Source organism: Cardiocondyla obscurior, linkage group LG13 (genome assembly GCF_019399895.1).
Source record: "Cardiocondyla obscurior isolate alpha-2009 linkage group LG13, Cobs3.1, whole genome shotgun sequence".
Taxonomy (NCBI): domain Eukaryota; kingdom Metazoa; phylum Arthropoda; class Insecta; order Hymenoptera; family Formicidae; genus Cardiocondyla; species Cardiocondyla obscurior.
The window spans coordinates 1,089,901-1,107,141 of NC_091876.1; the positions used below are offsets into that span (position 1 = coordinate 1,089,901).

Consider the following 17,241-nt stretch of genomic DNA (forward strand, 5'->3'; position numbering starts at 1 on the left):
GGTTAATGGTTTAGCTAATTTTGAGAAGCTCGGTATAAACCTTTGGTAATATCCAGCCAAGCCTAAAAATTGTTTAACATTTTTAGGTGTTTTTGGTAGTGGAAATGATTTTACAGCTTCCAGCTTTTTCGGATCTGGTGTTACATCTTTGCTAATTACATGACCGAGATAAGTTACTTTTGATTTCAAAAATTCACACTTATTCGGCTGTAATTTTAGGTTCGCTTCTCGCAACCGCTGTATTAATAAATTAAATTTTCTTTCATGTTTTTCTAACGTTTTTGCTTATATGACTATGTCGTCCATATATACAAATAATTTGCGGCCCTGCAATCCTGTTAATACGAGATCCATTAATCTCTAGAAAGTTGCAGGCGCGTTCTTTAATCCGAAGGGCATTCTTTCGAATTCATAATGCCCGAACGGAGTTGTGAAAGCTGTTTTATGGCTATCCTTCGGATCCATTTTTATTTGATGAGATTCGGAAGCTAGGTCACAGACGGAAAAATATTTAGCTCCGCCTAATTGATCTAGTATGTCGACGATGTTAGGTAGTGGGTAAGCATCTCCGACTGTTTTATCGTTGAAGCTTCTGAAATCCAGCACCATTCTCCATCGTTTGTTTCCTTGTGAATCGTCCTTTTTTGGCACGATCCATATGGGTGTATTGTACGGCGACTGTAAAGGTTTTATTATTCCTCCTTTCAAAAGCTCATCTATCTGCTTATTTATTTCTTCCATATGTTTCTGTGGAAAGCGATACTTCCTGGTGTTAATTGGTTGGTCATCTGTTGTGGGTATTTGATGCTGCAGTACCTGAGTAAAGGTCAGCTTTTCTCTGGGTATATGGAATTTATCCTGACTGCCTTTAATGAGATTTGTTACATTTTTTTTTTTTGGTAACGCTTACGTATTCTAAATGTAGTAGTTTTATTATTTCGGAAAGACGCTTATTTTCCTGCTCGTTAATTATTGCCAAGCATTGCGCGCTTATTCTATCTTTTCTTTTTCCTTTGTCTGGACGAGAAGTCGTGGAATCTTCTATTATTTGTCGAGATTGTTTTTCCATGGAGGTTGATATTCTTGAAGATGGTTTATTAATTATAATTTTATTTTTATTATTATTAATTTTACATTTATCGTATAAATGTAACTTCTTCGTTAATTCTTCGAAGGTAATATGAGAGGGAATATCTTCATTATTTCTGGGTTCTCTGACTCGCGAAATTTTTAATTTTTTTATGATTTTTAAAGGATCATTTTTAGGTCGGAGGAAGTCAGATCACGTAGTGAGGTTTGGAAATTTCCTTTCTTGTGATTGATAGGAGTAGAATTTTTGGAAATTTTAGATTTTTTTTGTGAGGCGCGGAGATTTGCCTCTTTATTTGTTATATTTCCCGGCGATGTCTTGGCATCCTTCTCCTGGGTAATTAAATTTATATATTTTTCGTATTTGGACGGGGTTTGAAAATTTCCCCCATTATTAATTTTATTTAGGTCCCCATCAGCCGATGTCTTTGCATCCTTCTCCTGCATGGTTAATTTCCTACCAGGCAATGTCTTTGCATCTTTCTCCTGTGTAGTTTTTATTTTATTTTCCTCTCCTTTTTTTATTTAAATTTTTCTCTGGATTTTGTCTTCAAGAAATTTTTCATCGATGAAGTCTTGATGACAGAGATCGTTGCTATCGTGATTTTCTTCGTCATAGATTTTCTTGACTTCGGAGTCTCGTGACATTTCAACGGTCTGCCATTCTTCATTGTTCCTCTCGATGTTTTCTACCTTCATCTCGCTTAACGGTTGCAGCTGTATTGTCGGTATCTGAACTTTGATAGGTTCGTTCAGTGTACTAATTATGTTTAGGTCAGCTTTTCCGTCTTTATTTGTGGCGACGGTATCTCCCAGATATATACCGTGGATGACTTTCATTCGCGGTACATATCCAACTTCAATCTCTGGGTTAGAAATACGTACAAAGAATAGAGATTCGGCCTGCGATGGAACGGTAATTGTTTCAGGGGAGAAAATAAAATTCTTTCTCCCGATATTTCTAAATGTCCCTCAGCATAGTCTTTTCGCGAATTTGTTTGTTTGAAGAAATCGTTACCTAATATTCCGGCTTGAAAAATAAGAAAATTTTTTGATACAATATGGAAGATTACTTGTTTTTAAATAATGGCATTTCTACTCTACCGAGAGTGTATACCGGATAATTATTTATACCGTTCAATCTCAAAATATTTTCATAATCAATTTTTAATTTATCTGAAATTAAATTTTCTTTAATTATAGTTGGACCTGAACCTGTATCTAACATAAAAGTCGCGTTCTTATTTTGATTATTTAATTTTACCTGAATCGTGGGTACATGACTATGCCTATCTAAATTTACGGTGACCGGTCGAAAATCAGGCTCTATTCTTTGACTTATTTCCGGAGAGCTACTATAGGGTGTGAGATCCGTCCGGACCCCTGCTGCACACCCACCTTTGAGAGGCCACTGGCGTTTCCCGGACTCATTGTTTCACGCCTTTTGTTGTTAGCAATTCTTAACTCGCAATTGTTAACACATGGCCATCCTTTTTGCAGTAGCAGCAGTTCTCAACTCCTTTTGAGTTACTCTGCCTCATATTACTTCGGAATTCTTTTGCTGAATGACCGAATGACCCTCACATATTTGACACGCTACTCGTCTTTTAGGCTCGGTCACTCTTGATTCTTGCTGCTTCTTCCAGCAAGTGTTTGCGGTGTGTCCCGATTTTTCACACCATTGGCAAATCAACATTGCCCTATTCTGACCGTTATTAATATTATTATTATTATTATTAGATCTGCAATTTCTTGCAGTATGTCCCGGTTTATTACATATTTGGCAATTAAATTTATTTTCTTGTATTATGAACCGGCGGTTATTCGTTTCGCGTAATCGGCATTTATCGGCACTATGCTCGCGTTTTTTGCAAATTTGACATATTAAAATTTCGTTTGGAATACTAAAATAATTTCCCAAATTGGAAGCTAATTTCCTACAGTTTGAGGCAGCGTGCCCTTCTTTGAGGCATAATTGGCAAGTTTCTCGAGAACGACCCGTATTCGGAGGTTTAGGTGTGGAAGACGTTTTACCATGCCGTATTTCAGTAATTTCACGCAGCTCTCTTTCTACGTTTAGAGCGTCGTTAACACTTTTGTGCACATTTAAATCTTTTTTAACTCTCTGTTCTATTTCTGCTTTTAATCCTCGAATAAAACATTTGCAAACATCCTTTTCTAAAGTGTTTCTGATTTCTGTTAACTGTTCATAATCATCTATCATTCTTTTATGCACGTCCATTATTCTATTCCCCAAAAGTTTCACCCTATTGGCGTACGTGATTACATCTTCCTCGTTTTTTTGATAAATCCTGCCTAATTCTCCTTGCAATTGATAAACGTTTTTATCTTGCCCGAAAATATTTTCTAAATATTTTGTTAACTGTGCGACGGAGTCGAATTCTATTCCTTGGATCGTTCGTCGAGCTTCGCCCGTTATACGCGTTCTAATTACTTTTGTGAATTGCTCCTCGGCTTTGGCAGGCAACATATTCTTTGCCTCCTTCAAATCCTTCGACAAAGTAATTTATTGAGATGTTCTTGCCGTCAAAAAAGGGAACCGCCTCAACGGCGTATTTTAGAGTGGCGAACAGATTTGAATTCGCAATTTTTCTAGTTTCTGCTACGGGTTCTATTTTACTATAGTACGCTTGCAATCGCTTTGGTGCCAAAGGAATTCGTGTGTCGTCTAATCTAATTGTAGATCCTTCCGTTACTTCGGATAGATCGGACGGTGGGGTAGATTCGCGTTCCGTAATGGTTTGCAAGGAACTAGACTGTTTAGGTTGTGAATTTTTGGTTACAGTAGGTTTCGAGGCGTAAATTTGTGGTTGTGTCTGTTTTGGTTTACTGGGTTGTTCTACTGCGGCCTTATAGGCTTTATCTACTTCTGCATTGTCAGATTTTGCCCTAGTATCCATTTGCGAAAAACCACGCTCGAACAATCCCGGACGAGCCCCCAAAAATCAGCTGTATGTTACGTCAGGAATGGAAGTATTTTAAAAGGATGATTACCGCTTCTCAATAGCTTAGGAAATGGGTCGAGAGCAGGTAAGGAGGAGGAAAAGATTTTGGAGAATGACGCAACAATTGATCATTGCGTGGCACGTGCTTTAAAGTGCCACGCGTAAACGCGCTAGGGATGGGTTTAAGTTAATGCTGAGTTGGAGTTAGCGCGTTATTTTGATTCTTTTTAGGGAAAGATGTGGCAAGGGCTTAGGTCTCGCCACTAAAGGGCGAACACCAGCCCCGAGACGGCCGACGCCGTTACCGACGAAGTCCTGGGCATACACCGGCACAGGCAACACCGGACACGCCAGGAAAGTTCGTCGGGCGACCACCGGCCCGACGATGGCGCGCGCCGCCGAGTTAAGAGTGGGAGCTCTCCCACTCTCATCTCGGCGGCTATATAAGCCGAGCTCGAGGCAGAGCGGGTACCTTGTCTGATCCGAATCCTGGTAACGATTACATCCTCCAGTTCCTAAAGGCTTCGGGCGCTCCCGAAGCCTCTCGCATACTCTCCGACTCGGGCGCTCCCGAGTCGTCCCCGGGCGCTCCCGGTGAGAATCTTCTGCTGCCTTGGGCGCTCCCAAGGCAGATTACAACTCAGGTACCTGGAGACCTCGGGCGCTCCCGAGGCTCCACCACCGAGACAACCGGATACCGCCGGCGCCCCCGGCTAGTCCGGGCCACCGAGATCCCCTGGACGGGCGCTGTCGTCCAGGCTTTAGGATCTGTCGTGCGGCACGTTGCCGACGACACCGCCGCGGTCGGGCGCTCCCGACTGCCGCCACCTCCAGGGCACTTCGTGCTCACGCGATCCCCCGTACGGGCGCTCCCGTCCGGCAACAGATCCGCCGCGCGACAGCCAGTCGCCGGCACCGCCGCGGTCGGGCGCTCCCGACCGCTGCCTCTCGGGCCAGCCCGAGCAACCTCGGTCTCTCCGACAGGCGCTCCCGTCGGCCTAGGCCGCAACTAAAAGCTTGACCTATCGTGTTCTATCGAACTTTGGTTTCCGGCGAGCCTCAACCCGGCAAAATCTACGCGACACCAAGAGTCGCTATCGTTACAAAGAAATTTAATTCTTATTCCTTGGGATAGAACAAGAGGTGATTTTTCGCACGCAATGGATTAAAGGTTTATTTTAGAAATACAAAGATTAAGTTTTTGCTTTTACCAATAACATTTATTATTAACTAATTAATACAGAAAGAAAAAAAATAAAATAAAAATAAGAATTATTAATTTTTAACATTTTAATTTTAAAAAGATAAAATTAACGACTAATGAGTATATAAAGAATGTATTTATGGAAATAAATTAAACAATTTGTTAAAAAGTGTGTATATGAGTAAGTTTGTGAGCTGTGTATGGAAGAGGCTGTGAGATAATATGTTTATTCTAGGTCGATTTCTATAATTTCTGAAATCCGGACTGTCGATCTCGGGAACACTCGGTCAATGAGCCTGATCGGGGCAAAGAAGGGGAGTTCCACCCCAGGATAAAATATTAGAATGTTCTGATCAGGAGACGCTCCACTGGCCTCTCTTCTAAACTCCTCGGGATCGAAATGGTCAGAGCCTATGGTAAAGGCCCTTTCCGGGATAGGATCCGTCCACGGAGTGCAGGTCCTGCGAAGGAGCTCGAGAAGAGGATCAATGATTGCTCTCGCTTTCTCTTGCTCCCCGAGGAACTCCACACTTGGGGCGGGGAAAGGGGAAGGTTCCGGGCTGTCAGGCTGTCAGGTTCTTGTCAAGAGACGGTTTCGTCTTCAGCAAAGGAACCAACCTCCTCAGGTTCCCCAGGATATGGTAATGGCGATGGGATAGGAGAGGAGCATGCTCTAGAAGCAGCTCCAGGAAAATGGTCGTCGGAATTTAGTGAGATGTTTGGAGTATAGGAAGGAGAGGTAAGCTGGAACTGCTCCGATTTAGGCTCGGATCCGCTTGCGGAACCATTGGAGACCGACGGACTTGGAGGTCCGGCTGGTTCCAAAATGAGATCTTCTTTTCGTGCGGTTTCTTCCGGGGCCAGTGAAGTCGGCGGAGTGGTTGGTGGAGGTGACCACGACCGCTCTCCTCTTCCTCGGAAAGGGTCGGACGTTATCTCCCCTGGCGCCGCCGCGAGTAGATATTGCAAAAAAAAGTTTCGATAATCTGTTGCAGACTTCTTATCTTCCGATTACGGCGGGCCCGGCTTTTCTTTATCGTCCACATATTTGATGACTCCACTAAAAATTGGGATTTAAAGGTGAAAATAAATGTCTAGAAAAATGAAAAGGGCAACACGTCATATTCTCTCTCTCGACTCTCTCCATTCGTTCCTCCAACTCTTCACAGTTCCCAAGATCGGATGAAGGCTCTCTCAAGTTTGAGTTGCCAATAGTCACCAGGTATTGGCAGCTTATCGGAACCGTGTGCATGAGAATCATGCAACCAATCACTCGAATCTGATTACCGGAAAAATCAGAGAACTACAGAAAGACTCCGAAATCTTGAGACGCGTACGGCATCCTCCCATCTCTCATTTTATTCACTTTAAGGTTGATTGACATGCTCTTTAGTAGAATCTTTTGCGGGGTTAACGAGAAGGAATAATAATTAAAATTAAAACTTACTACTTGTTGATCTTGATAAAACTTTTGGTCAGTCCAAACGGATCCTCGTCGGTGTCTCTCTTTTCTTTTTTCTGAGCTCTTCTTTCACGTACTCACAATTCTCACAAGGTATGTACTTCAATTTAATTCAGAGACAAAATACGAACTTCAAATCAATCCAGAAACAGAATGAGAGTAAGTCCCGCCGAAACACGCGGTTTTATAACCTCGGAAAAGGAGAGGACTAGCGCCGAATTTTCATTTTTTTAAAATCAATATTCTTATTTGCCAGCCGTATCCCTCCACTTTTCCTTTTTCATAATTATTGATTACTCGCGTCTCATCCCTTTTCTGATTTTCTTAGACTCTAAGTTTTTGCCCTTAAGCCTCTAATTCATGGTGAGGAGTTCCCGATATCTATTGGCTTAAAAGAAAAGTTTGTTTATACTAGGCTCCGCCCACATGGCTTGCTCCTTTTAACCTTCCAGAATATTATTAACAATTAAAAAAAAATTGTTAAGGGACCCTTTTCGTTATCGCCGGGTCATGTTTGTTTATAGAACCCGACCGCGTATCAAATTCTTACGATCGCAGGACTTTCGCGCCCTTATTTTGCTTATATCTCGGATCCACGGTATAACTGCGATCTCAAGTGCTTCACTTATTGCCAGACATTCGATATTGATTTGAATCATTTTGAGACCCTCTTAGTTTAATGTCCCTTAAAAAATTTTCTGTTTAGCTTTCTGTCGGCATCTGTGGCGTAATTATTGTAAGTTTCTTAATATTTTTAATTTAAGCATTCGGTGATAAGAATTTCTAAGTATAAAATTTTTTTTTCTCGAAGCTTGGAAGTTTTTTCTCATCACCAAATAATCACAGTTCACTTCTTTATCTAATCTATCGGTCGCGTGTCGAAAAAAAGGAGATATGGAGTCTGAAAACGTAACAATGTATATATATATATATATATATAAGTACTAAGAATTAGTCACGTTTGAAAATTGAATTTAAAATGGCGATTTTATTTGGCGGGATGTAACACCTTTTCTCTAAAAATAAAAGATCGGTCTATGTGCCGATGCTTTTGGCTATTAACTTATATCTATTATACTTTCGAATCACGCACGTCAGAGTTTTTCAAGTATTGCCGTAACGCGTGATACGTGTATTGAGTTGGGTTTACACTTAGTTCGAGTTCCACAGAAGCACTGATTTCTTGTTGATGGTCAGGGGTATTAAAAAGGCCGGAAAGCAGATTTTCTGACGGTAAATGGGTTTCTTGATCCTTGTCGTTCTGCCTTCTGGATCTGATAGTGTCGCGGCCTCCAAGATGAAAAAGCAGATTTGTGACCTACGTCCAAATTGCTCCCAATAGATGTATGCTCCAACCATAAAAAGTGTGTAATGCGTATTCGTGGATAATTGTGTTTACGCAAAGTTTAATTATTCGTGCAATTAAAAATATTGCGAATACTCCGGCGCTGGCTGATTCAAAGCATACGAATCCTTTTCACATTCTGACTCCTGCAGATTCAGCAATGCGATCTAACGAAGTCTCGTCAAGCAGGTTTATCATTGAAATAGTTCCTGGCCTGACTTTTCTTCCCATTGCTTCTTGGGCGATGTTGTTAAGCATGGATGGTTTTTTTACAGGGAACATTATGTGTTCTCAGCCGATCCAAATCTTCGCTTGAATAAATGCTACTTGTTGCCAAAAAATTTGGGCTTGTATATTGCCATTTAGGCTGAATCAGTAGTTCGATTATTGGTGGTGCCAATGCTTTCACGGATCGCGGAGTTAATCTGTACCAGGTGCTGTCGATTTTGTACATGGTTGGCAGCAGCCCGTTACAGTCCTTGGGTGTTCCCGTTATCGTAAGAATACTAGATCGTGGCAGAAAGAAGAATGATTGGTTACAATTAGTAACAGGTAATTCATTAAAGCATTCTTCAGTTTGTCGGATTCTGCATTTCACGAAAATACATTTCACCATATGGATTACTTCGCCAGTAGTGATGGCTGTGTATCCAGGGCCCTTCATAATTCTAAAGGCCATTTTGTCTGGAGCTATGCTAGCTAGAGAGAGAGCGTTCTGCATGATTTGTCTCTCTAGGGCGCACTTTTGTTCCATGATGCTCTGATATAAGCGGGTTAACTGCGTCTTGATATGCTTCTTTACATACTCAAACTTAGAGTTTACATAGGAGAAGATGTCTAGGTTGTCCACGGCAAGTCTTGAACGTACTATAAAAGTACTACCCTTGCTCGTTTCCAGGGTAAAGAGTTTCGGATGTTCAGTTTGCATTAACTTGTAGCCACATAGATTAGTCTCGTGCGTCTTTGTCAATGCAAAAGTTGTTTCTCGTGTTGTCACGGTGTAGATAATGGGCGCCTGTGGGTTGGACGGAGACGTAAGCTTTGCTGCTAGTCCTTTGTAGAGAATGTCGTACTGATCAAAATGGTACGTATCCGTAGGTAGTACGAGCCAAAATGTCTCTGCTCTCTCTGAATCCAGGCATCCTCCGGAAGAAAATAGGCACTGGGTACCGGAAGGCAGTATAACGTGCCCAGAGGATCTTTTCATAGAAGTTTTAAAGGATTTCAAGGTAATTTTTATTGTTGCTTGAACGATAGCGTTCTCTCAAGATCTGCATGCATCGGAATATTGCGTTCCGCTAAATTTTCCGTCTACTGGTACCGAACCTGCTATGATAGCGCTTCGATAATTTGTTGAATTTCTGGTTAGTCCATCCAGTATAGCATTTGCTATTGTTGCTGTTCCTGTGTCGTGGATTCGATTACAGGATTGTTCCTCAACTTCCAGTATAAATTCTCTTCGTCTGTTGTGCACCATCGAAACATGGGAGTGCATCCCGTAGTAAGAAACAATTCTATCATAGTCAGATGTCTGCATTAATTGTATATACAGATCTTCTTTTTTTGGGTTGGTATTCCCATTATCGAAGATTCCTATGTCCAGGAGAGACAACGTGGTGATGTTTATTCCTTCTCCGCTGCAATCGTAGCCGATCATGGCAGCGGCAAACGGAAGAAGAGCCAGCTTACAGATAGTTAAGTGCATGTTGCTTCAGTGTTCAGTGGTTGTCACAGGAATGTGTCGACTCTGGTTCCGATGGTCGTTGAGATGAATCCCAGTCTCGTGGAGTAGGAGTGACGTTAATGGTGGGAGTCTTTTTTAATTTGTCCAAGTGAACAATCCTATTTTTATTCAAATATAACCTAATCTTAACATTATTATTTCCTAAAATTTTAATGACCGAATACGGTCCTACAAATATGTAGGTAAATATGTCAATAGACCTCTAATTTGTTAATGGGTTACTTTAACAAATATACCGCGTCCCCCACTTTAAGACTTAAGGGATTTACTCTTTTATCGTATTGTTCCTTAGAACGTTCTTTTGTCTTGATTTAATTTTCGCGTGCATTCTTTTGTACATCGCGTATTTTATCGTATAAATTGGATAGATATTCGGAATAACTTTCGTTATTTATATCCTCTGGGAATCTTTCGCTAGTTGGGACTCGCGCTGTTTTCCCAAACACTAATTCGTGGGGAGTATACCCGGTGCCCTCGTGGACACTGGTGTTATATGAGAAATTTGCAAGTTCAAGATATTCGTCCTAATTAGATTTGTCTCTAACAACTTGTTTGAGATACTCCCATAGGACATGGTGAGCTCGTTTTAATCGAACCATTAGATTGTGGTCGGTAGGCAGTGGTTTTATAAGTAGCTATTATAAATTTTCTTGCTACAGCTCGCATCAAACTGTTTAGCAAATGACTTCCCTGGTCAGTAAGAAGGGCTTTTGGCGCGCCATACACGCATATAAATTTAATTATCAAAGCGTCTGCTACGTCTAAAGCACCGGATTTCCGCAGTGCTATCGCAACCGAATATTTCGTTAACAGATCTTGTACGGTTAAAATGTACGCATTTCCATTTTTTGACACAGGTAATAGACCTATGATGTCCATTGAGATCTTATCGAATGCATTATTGGGGGTGTCCGTAGGTACCATCGGTTGTCTATCTTTAACGCGGATGTGTTTTTTTTTGGCAGTTATTACAATATCTAATTATTCTTTCTACGTCGTGTTTTATTTGCGGCCATGTATATTTTTCGCGAATTCGCTTAAAGGTTTTCGTGACTCCTTTATGACCTCCGAGAAAAGAAACATGATAATCTTTTATAATGTCTTCTCGGCGATTTTCAGGAGGTACGATGATTTTATTAAGACAAATTGTGATCGTTGCTTCCATTCCTCGGAATGTATCGTCAATCTTGATATAAGTATCTACTTATAAATGGTTTCCCATAGTACATTACCGACGTCCCCTTTCGTGATTGAGAATTCAGTAATGCCGATTTCTTTTATTACATCCTAAAAAAATAAAATCGCTTCTTTAAAGCTATTTCTTTGCAATATAGTAGATGATTTGTCGAGTAAAGTCAATACAATAATATGTGTATTTTTATACGGTATTGGACGCGCTCGTCCGACAGTAGGTTCATTAAGTTACGATAATTTTGGTTTAGCAATTCAGCTCCCAAATCACATGGTTTCCCAAGTAAATACTACTAAGCTATCTTTTCGACATAGAATATTGTCTCGCGTGTTCTTTATTATAATCATATAATGATTTGGAAACTGATAGAGTTTATTAATATTATTGAATATTTCTTCGTCGGACTGTTCGCTTAAAACGGAGTCGCTATCTGATATGTCGTTATCCGATGCGTCGCTATCCGCATGTTCGTTATCGGAACCGTCACTCGAGAGGGCATCTAGTTCTAAACTATCACTGCTCTGGTTTATATTACCGGCGGAATTGGGCAGTATGTTTATGTTATCCGAGTCTGCCGCGTTGCGCGCTTGAGTGTCGGACGTCGCCTCAAATATTTCTTCGTCACTTGAGATAACCTCAAGTGGAAGTTCTTGTGTGTGTCGCGTTACTTGGTTTCTTAATAACGCGTCGACATTAATGTTTATTTTACCAGCTTTATACTCGACGCGATAATCAAACTCCGCCAGTTTAAGCCGCCATCTTATCAACCGAGACGTTGGATCTTTTATCGAATTAAGCCAAACAAGAGGTTTGTGGTCTGTCACGAGTGTAAACTGATTCTCATAGAAGTATGGTCTAAAATAGTTTGTGCAATATACAATGGCTAAAAGTTTTTTCTCTATAGTCGATTTATTACATTCTGCTCCGTTGAGAAGACGCGAGGCGTATGCTATCGGTTTATTTTTTTCTATTTTCCCTTGACTTAGGATACCCCCTATCGCGTAACCCGAAGCGTCCGCCGTAAGGACAAAGGGTTTCGTAAAGTCCGGGTGTTAGAGAAGTGGCTCCAAGCATAAGAGGTCACGTAACATGCAAAATGCATTTTCTTGTTCTTCCAGCCAGATAAAAGAAGTTTTTTTTTTTAAGAAGTTGAGTTAATGGCTTTGCCTCTTTAGAAAAGCCCGGGATGAAGCGTCTGTAATAGCCAGCAAGGTCAAGAAATTGTTTAATTTCTTTAGGGTCTTTTGGGCGAGAAAAATTTTTTGATGCGTCTATCTTTTTAGGATCGAGTTTCACCCCGTCCTCACTTATGATGTGACCCAAGTGCTCGACTTCTTTTTTTAAAAACTCGCATTTGTCAGACTGGTATTGTAGGCCTGCAGTTCGGAGTCGCTCTGCTAACTTGTTGAATTTTATGGCGTGATCTTTTAAAGAACTCTCGTATATCACGATATCATCAAAGTAGACGAACAATATGGGGCCTTGGAGGCCATTCAGAACACGGTCCATTAGCTTTTGAAAGGTGACTGGAGCGTTTTTTAGACCAAACGGCATTTTTTTAAACTCATAATGCCCAAAGGGCCTGGAAAATGCCGTTTTCTGTGTGTCCTCCTCGTGCATGGTTGTCTGATGAAAGCCAGATGTCAAATCGAATACGCTAAGATATTTTGAGCTGCCTACCTGGTCTAGAATTTCAGTACTATGTGGCAAAGGGTACACGTTGCCCATTGTCTATTTGTTTAGAGCGCGAAAATCGAAAACTAATTTCCAGCGTTTATTATCTTTAGAGTCAGGTTTTTTGGGGACGATCCAAAGTGGACTATGTGTGTCAAGGTAGATTTTTCGAGTACACCGGTATTTAACAAGTCCTTCACTTGTTTATCGATTTCGTTTTTATGAATCGGCGGAAATCTATATTGCTTGGTGTTTATAGAATTACTATCCGTGGTAAAGATTCTATGGCTAACTGTGTTTGTGCATCCTAAGATTTCGCCAGGTATATGAAATAAATCATGGTACTTTTCGATTAAACTTAGTACATGACTCGATTCCTCTTTATTTTGATGTTCGAGACGAAGAAGGTTTTCAACCTTCTTATTTCTATCTTCGCGTGAAATAGTAGAAATGGAATTCACAGACACGCTCGCGGGCGATGTCTCGGCGGGTACGCGATTGGACATTTTTTCAATCTCTGTTAGTTCTACCTCCGGAATAATTATTTCTTGATCTTGTTCGCTAATATTAATTGCGCGTAAGAAAGTTTTTCCGTTTCGATTGGTCACTATCGCGTCGCCTAATAGTACATTTTCATTAATTTCGAGACGTGGGACATATCCAGTCTCTACGTGATTTTTGATCCTGATGTATAAAGTTGTCTGCGCGCGGGCAGGTATAATCGTTGTTTTCGGTATGGAGAATGGCAATTTTATTCTATGCCAATCTACGTGCTGTTTAGCGAAATTTATGCTCGACGCGTTTTTGAGGAAGTCTGATCCTAGGATGCCTTCCTGAGATATTGGAAAGTTATCGGGAACAACGTGGAACGTTATTGTGTGATCTAGAAACTCGATATTGACGGACTCGAGGGTTTTTACCTGACCGCTAGTTATGCCGCTAAGGAACAACTGATCTTGATTTGAGATTTTTACCTCGGGATGCAGAAGACTTTGTTTTATCAGATTTGGAGCCGCCCCGGTGTCTATCATTAAGTTAGCTTCCCTAAGGAGACCTTTCGATTTTATGACCGTGGTCGGTGCGTGCGAGAATTCTTTTAGATTTAAAATTGCGATTTTTGTTCTTCGCTCGGCAGTTGGTTTTCCTGCTCCGTAGTCGAGGTTGCATTGATCGGGCGCGTATTTCTGCGGTCGTCCGATCGGGTCGCGTCTGGTCGCCCCGTCGGACTGTTCCCGTTTCCCGACTGATTTCTTTGCGCGTTGTTATACTGCCTTTTACGGCACTCTTCAATCGTATGGCCCCGGTTCTTGCAATAACGGCATGTTTTCTCGTCCGTCGCGGGTGATTCTCGCCGTATCGGTACGTTTTCTCGCGGTCTAGGTAAATTACCGACTCGATTCGGTTGACTTCTTTCGGTCCGCTGATTTTGATTATTCCATCGAGAAGGTGGATTGTTATAAGTATTGTTATAATTTCGCGGAGCTGAATGCGTTAATGGTCGGCCAATTGGATGCACCGGCTGATTTCGTTTGTAATTTTCGCGATCATTTTTAATGCGGCTTTTGAAACGTTGTTTATCTAACTCTTGTCGCTTAGCAATTGCTTTTACACGCGCGAAAACGTCTGCAGGGCGGTTATACATTTCCGCCGTAAGTTGGAGTCGGTACTCCAAAGGTAACTCGTCACAAAAAGATCGTGCTGTTAAACTATCGATTTCTGCGGACAATCGTGCATCGAGCGATCCGTTTTTCCTACGTTCGGCGTCTAGTATTGCTGTGCGCAAATCTTTCACTCGGCTAATATAATCGAGTACGTGCTCATGCTGCTTTAGATACACTGTGCTCAGTTCACCGCGATATTGATCGATTGTTTTAGGCTGACCGAACGCGTCGTTTAATAAATCAATTAACTGGGTAATCGTGTCACAAGGCTCGTTCTCGACCGCGTAATACGCGCGTCCCCGTAATTTGTTAATGAGAAGTTTGGTTAAATTTTTCTCTGACGATGAAGGTATAATTTCTTTAGCCCTTCTACACGCGCGGGTAAATTGAGACAGAGGAATGTTATATCCGTCAAACGCGGACATCCGTCAAACCCTCGGTGGCTTCACGAAACGAAACTTTTGGTGCGGGACTAAAGTCGTAATTCGCGTCGCTGTTGCTATAATGAGTATCAAATTTCGCGAATGAAAGAGGATATTGCGAAACTGCCTCAGGTCGCGGATTTCCTAAATCGTTTATTTTTTGTTGCGTTTGTCCCTGCGTTTGGGTATAATCCGTCTCTGCAAGTGTTTGATGTTTTTCCCATCTACGTAATTCTGCTTCTTTCACTTCTAATTCTTCGCGATAAATGTTCATTTCGCGAATTTGATCATCTCTTTCCTTTTCGAAAGCTATACGTTGTTTTTCTAATGCTGCACTTTTGGAGGCAATTTTTTTCTGCTGAGATTTTATTGATGAGTGAAGCAGGTCAAGCTCAACACTTTCAGTCGCGAGTTTTTTACGCGTTGCTTCTAATTCCCCTTCGGTCAATGGTTTACTCGCTCCCGCCGTTTTACTACGGGTTTCGATATCAGAAGGCATTTTGCCGTGTTTATTTAAATAAATTGAATCGATTATTTAAGCAGGTCAATTTAACGTATCCCACCGCTATCACCAATTTTTGTTACGTCCCGGTGGTCGCGGGCGTTTATAACGGTTTCGGACCACGGGCCTAGGCAATAATGAGATCGCGATATTTTGACCGGGTAAAAACTGAATTTATTCCGTGGGAATTCTTTGATAATCTATAACGATTATGGTAGGTTCGTTATCCAAGTACGGCTGCTCGATTGGATTTCGCTCGAGGTAATTCAAAAATAACAGAATAGTCTCTTGACACTTTAAGCACTGCCGTACATTGCGAGAATCAACAATTAAAACGCCACAATTACTACACTCGCGTTCGCCTCAATTTAATTCAATAAGTAATTGATGCGAGTGTACGCGGACGAAATAGGTAATAGGATGTCCGGTTCTACGCATACACCGTTCAAAATGGAAGACGCGTAATCTTCTGCTCGAAATAACGATATCTGGTCTCACATCGAGCGTGAGCCAACCAATTAAGAACCAATCTAGTTAAATCTCCGGAATAAACGCGAGCAGGTATCCGTACACGAGGATGTCGTGGACACATTTATTAAAATAAATTAAATGGTAGTCAGACTCTCTATAAATATCTCGACGGGATTATTCTGTAAAAAGACTTGATCGCCGCTGAGATCTAAGTACCGAGAAAAATCGCGATGGACTAACCGGCAATGATCGCAATTCAAATAAGGTTCAGGAATCTCTAAAATTAATGTGCAGTCGTGACACCTATGTAAAACGCGGAACGTTCCAAGACAGAGGTAATGACCAGTAACAAAAATAAAATTACCTTTGAGTCTATCGATGTTAACTGCACAAGGTAGGCAATAAATATTACGAGTTTCGCGGTGACGCCTGTACAGTCTGTGTACACAAAGACCGGTCTCTAACCACTCGGTTCGCGTTAAATTTAATAAAGCAATGTCACGAATATTATTAGCGCGTTGTGGGGTACGTTGACTGGGAGGGCACATTATACATCTTAGGATAGTATAAAATAAACACACGTATTCAAAATAAGAGTCTAGACGCTATTTAGGAAAATGCATGCAATGCGGTAGGTGTAGGGTTGACAACACGACCCTCACAGCAGGGGTCGGGATAAAAAGGTAAAAGTAGGCTTTTAAGTTAAGTGCTCGCTAAAAGGGTCGAACACGCAACCCTCACAGCAGGGGTTAGGGTAAAAAGGTAGATTTTGGAATTTTGGGTTAAGTGCTAGCGATGCGGTAGGTAAAGGGTCGAGCACGCGACCCTCACAGCAGGGGGGTAGGGTAAAAAGGTAAAGTGGAGTATTTGTTAGGTTTAAGTGTGCACAAATGAATTTTAGAAAGCGTAGACGCGTGCAAAAGATTTAAGAGCAAAAGTCATTCGTACTTACCCATTCCCGACATCTGAGTTGAGTTGCTTGCGATTGTCTCCGTTGCGTCTCGATAAATTCGGCGTCGCAATGTACGTTCTTCTCTCGATGTGGAGTCTCGTAGGCCCTTCTGCGTGGATCGTCTTTCGGAATGTCTGCTAGGCTTGGCTTCCTCACGATGAAGGTGATCGGCGTCAAGTGGTATTGCGGGCGTACGTCGTTTGAATGTCGATTTAAAGCGTGATAATACGCGGTTATCTTTCAAATCTGATGTTTCCGGCCGCCACGTCGTGATTTGGAATTCGTCATATAGGAGTTTCACAAAAGTATTATATTATTAAATAAAGTTAATAAAAATCCTAGGGTAAAAGCGTGCAGTGCGTCTGCACCACTTCCAACACTAGAATGCCTGCTAGATCGATTCTTAAAAACGTGCAGTGCGGCTGCACCGGAATTAATTGTCAATCACACAGGGTTTTTGAGATATCGTTAATAAATTGAAATTGTGAAACAATTGAAATTGGAATGAGATAGGAGATTTAGGATGTCACTGAATTTAACACGAGAAGTTACTTTTA

At 41.4% G+C, this 17,241-nt stretch overlaps 2 protein-coding genes across 2 annotated transcripts; both read right to left on the reverse strand.

Annotated features, from left to right (window-relative positions):
- Positions 1-5,442: 5,442 nt before the first annotated feature.
- On the reverse strand, positions 5,443-12,133 carry LOC139107398 (uncharacterized). The gene has a single exon (XM_070664968.1). It carries the CDS (start codon positions 9,271-9,273, stop codon positions 8,317-8,319), a length of 957 nt encoding a protein of 318 aa, XP_070521069.1. The 5' UTR covers positions 9,274-12,133; the 3' UTR covers positions 5,443-8,316.
- A 1,645-nt stretch (positions 12,134-13,778) lies between these two features.
- On the reverse strand, positions 13,779-14,777 carry LOC139107736 (uncharacterized). The gene has a single exon (XM_070665551.1). The coding sequence runs from the start codon at positions 14,760-14,762 to the stop codon at positions 13,779-13,781; it is 984 nt and encodes a 327-aa protein (XP_070521652.1). The 5' UTR covers positions 14,763-14,777.
- Between the last annotated feature and the right edge of the window lie 2,464 nt (positions 14,778-17,241).

Bases quoted from the DNA above. Each gene is read 5' to 3' on its own strand.
- LOC139107398 (XM_070664968.1), bottom strand. From the start codon at position 9,273: ATGAAAAGATCCTCTGGGCACGTTATACTGCCTTCCGGTACCCAGTGC.
- LOC139107736 (XM_070665551.1), bottom strand. From the start codon at position 14,762: ATGTCCGCGTTTGACGGATATAACATTCCTCTGTCTCAATTTACCCGC.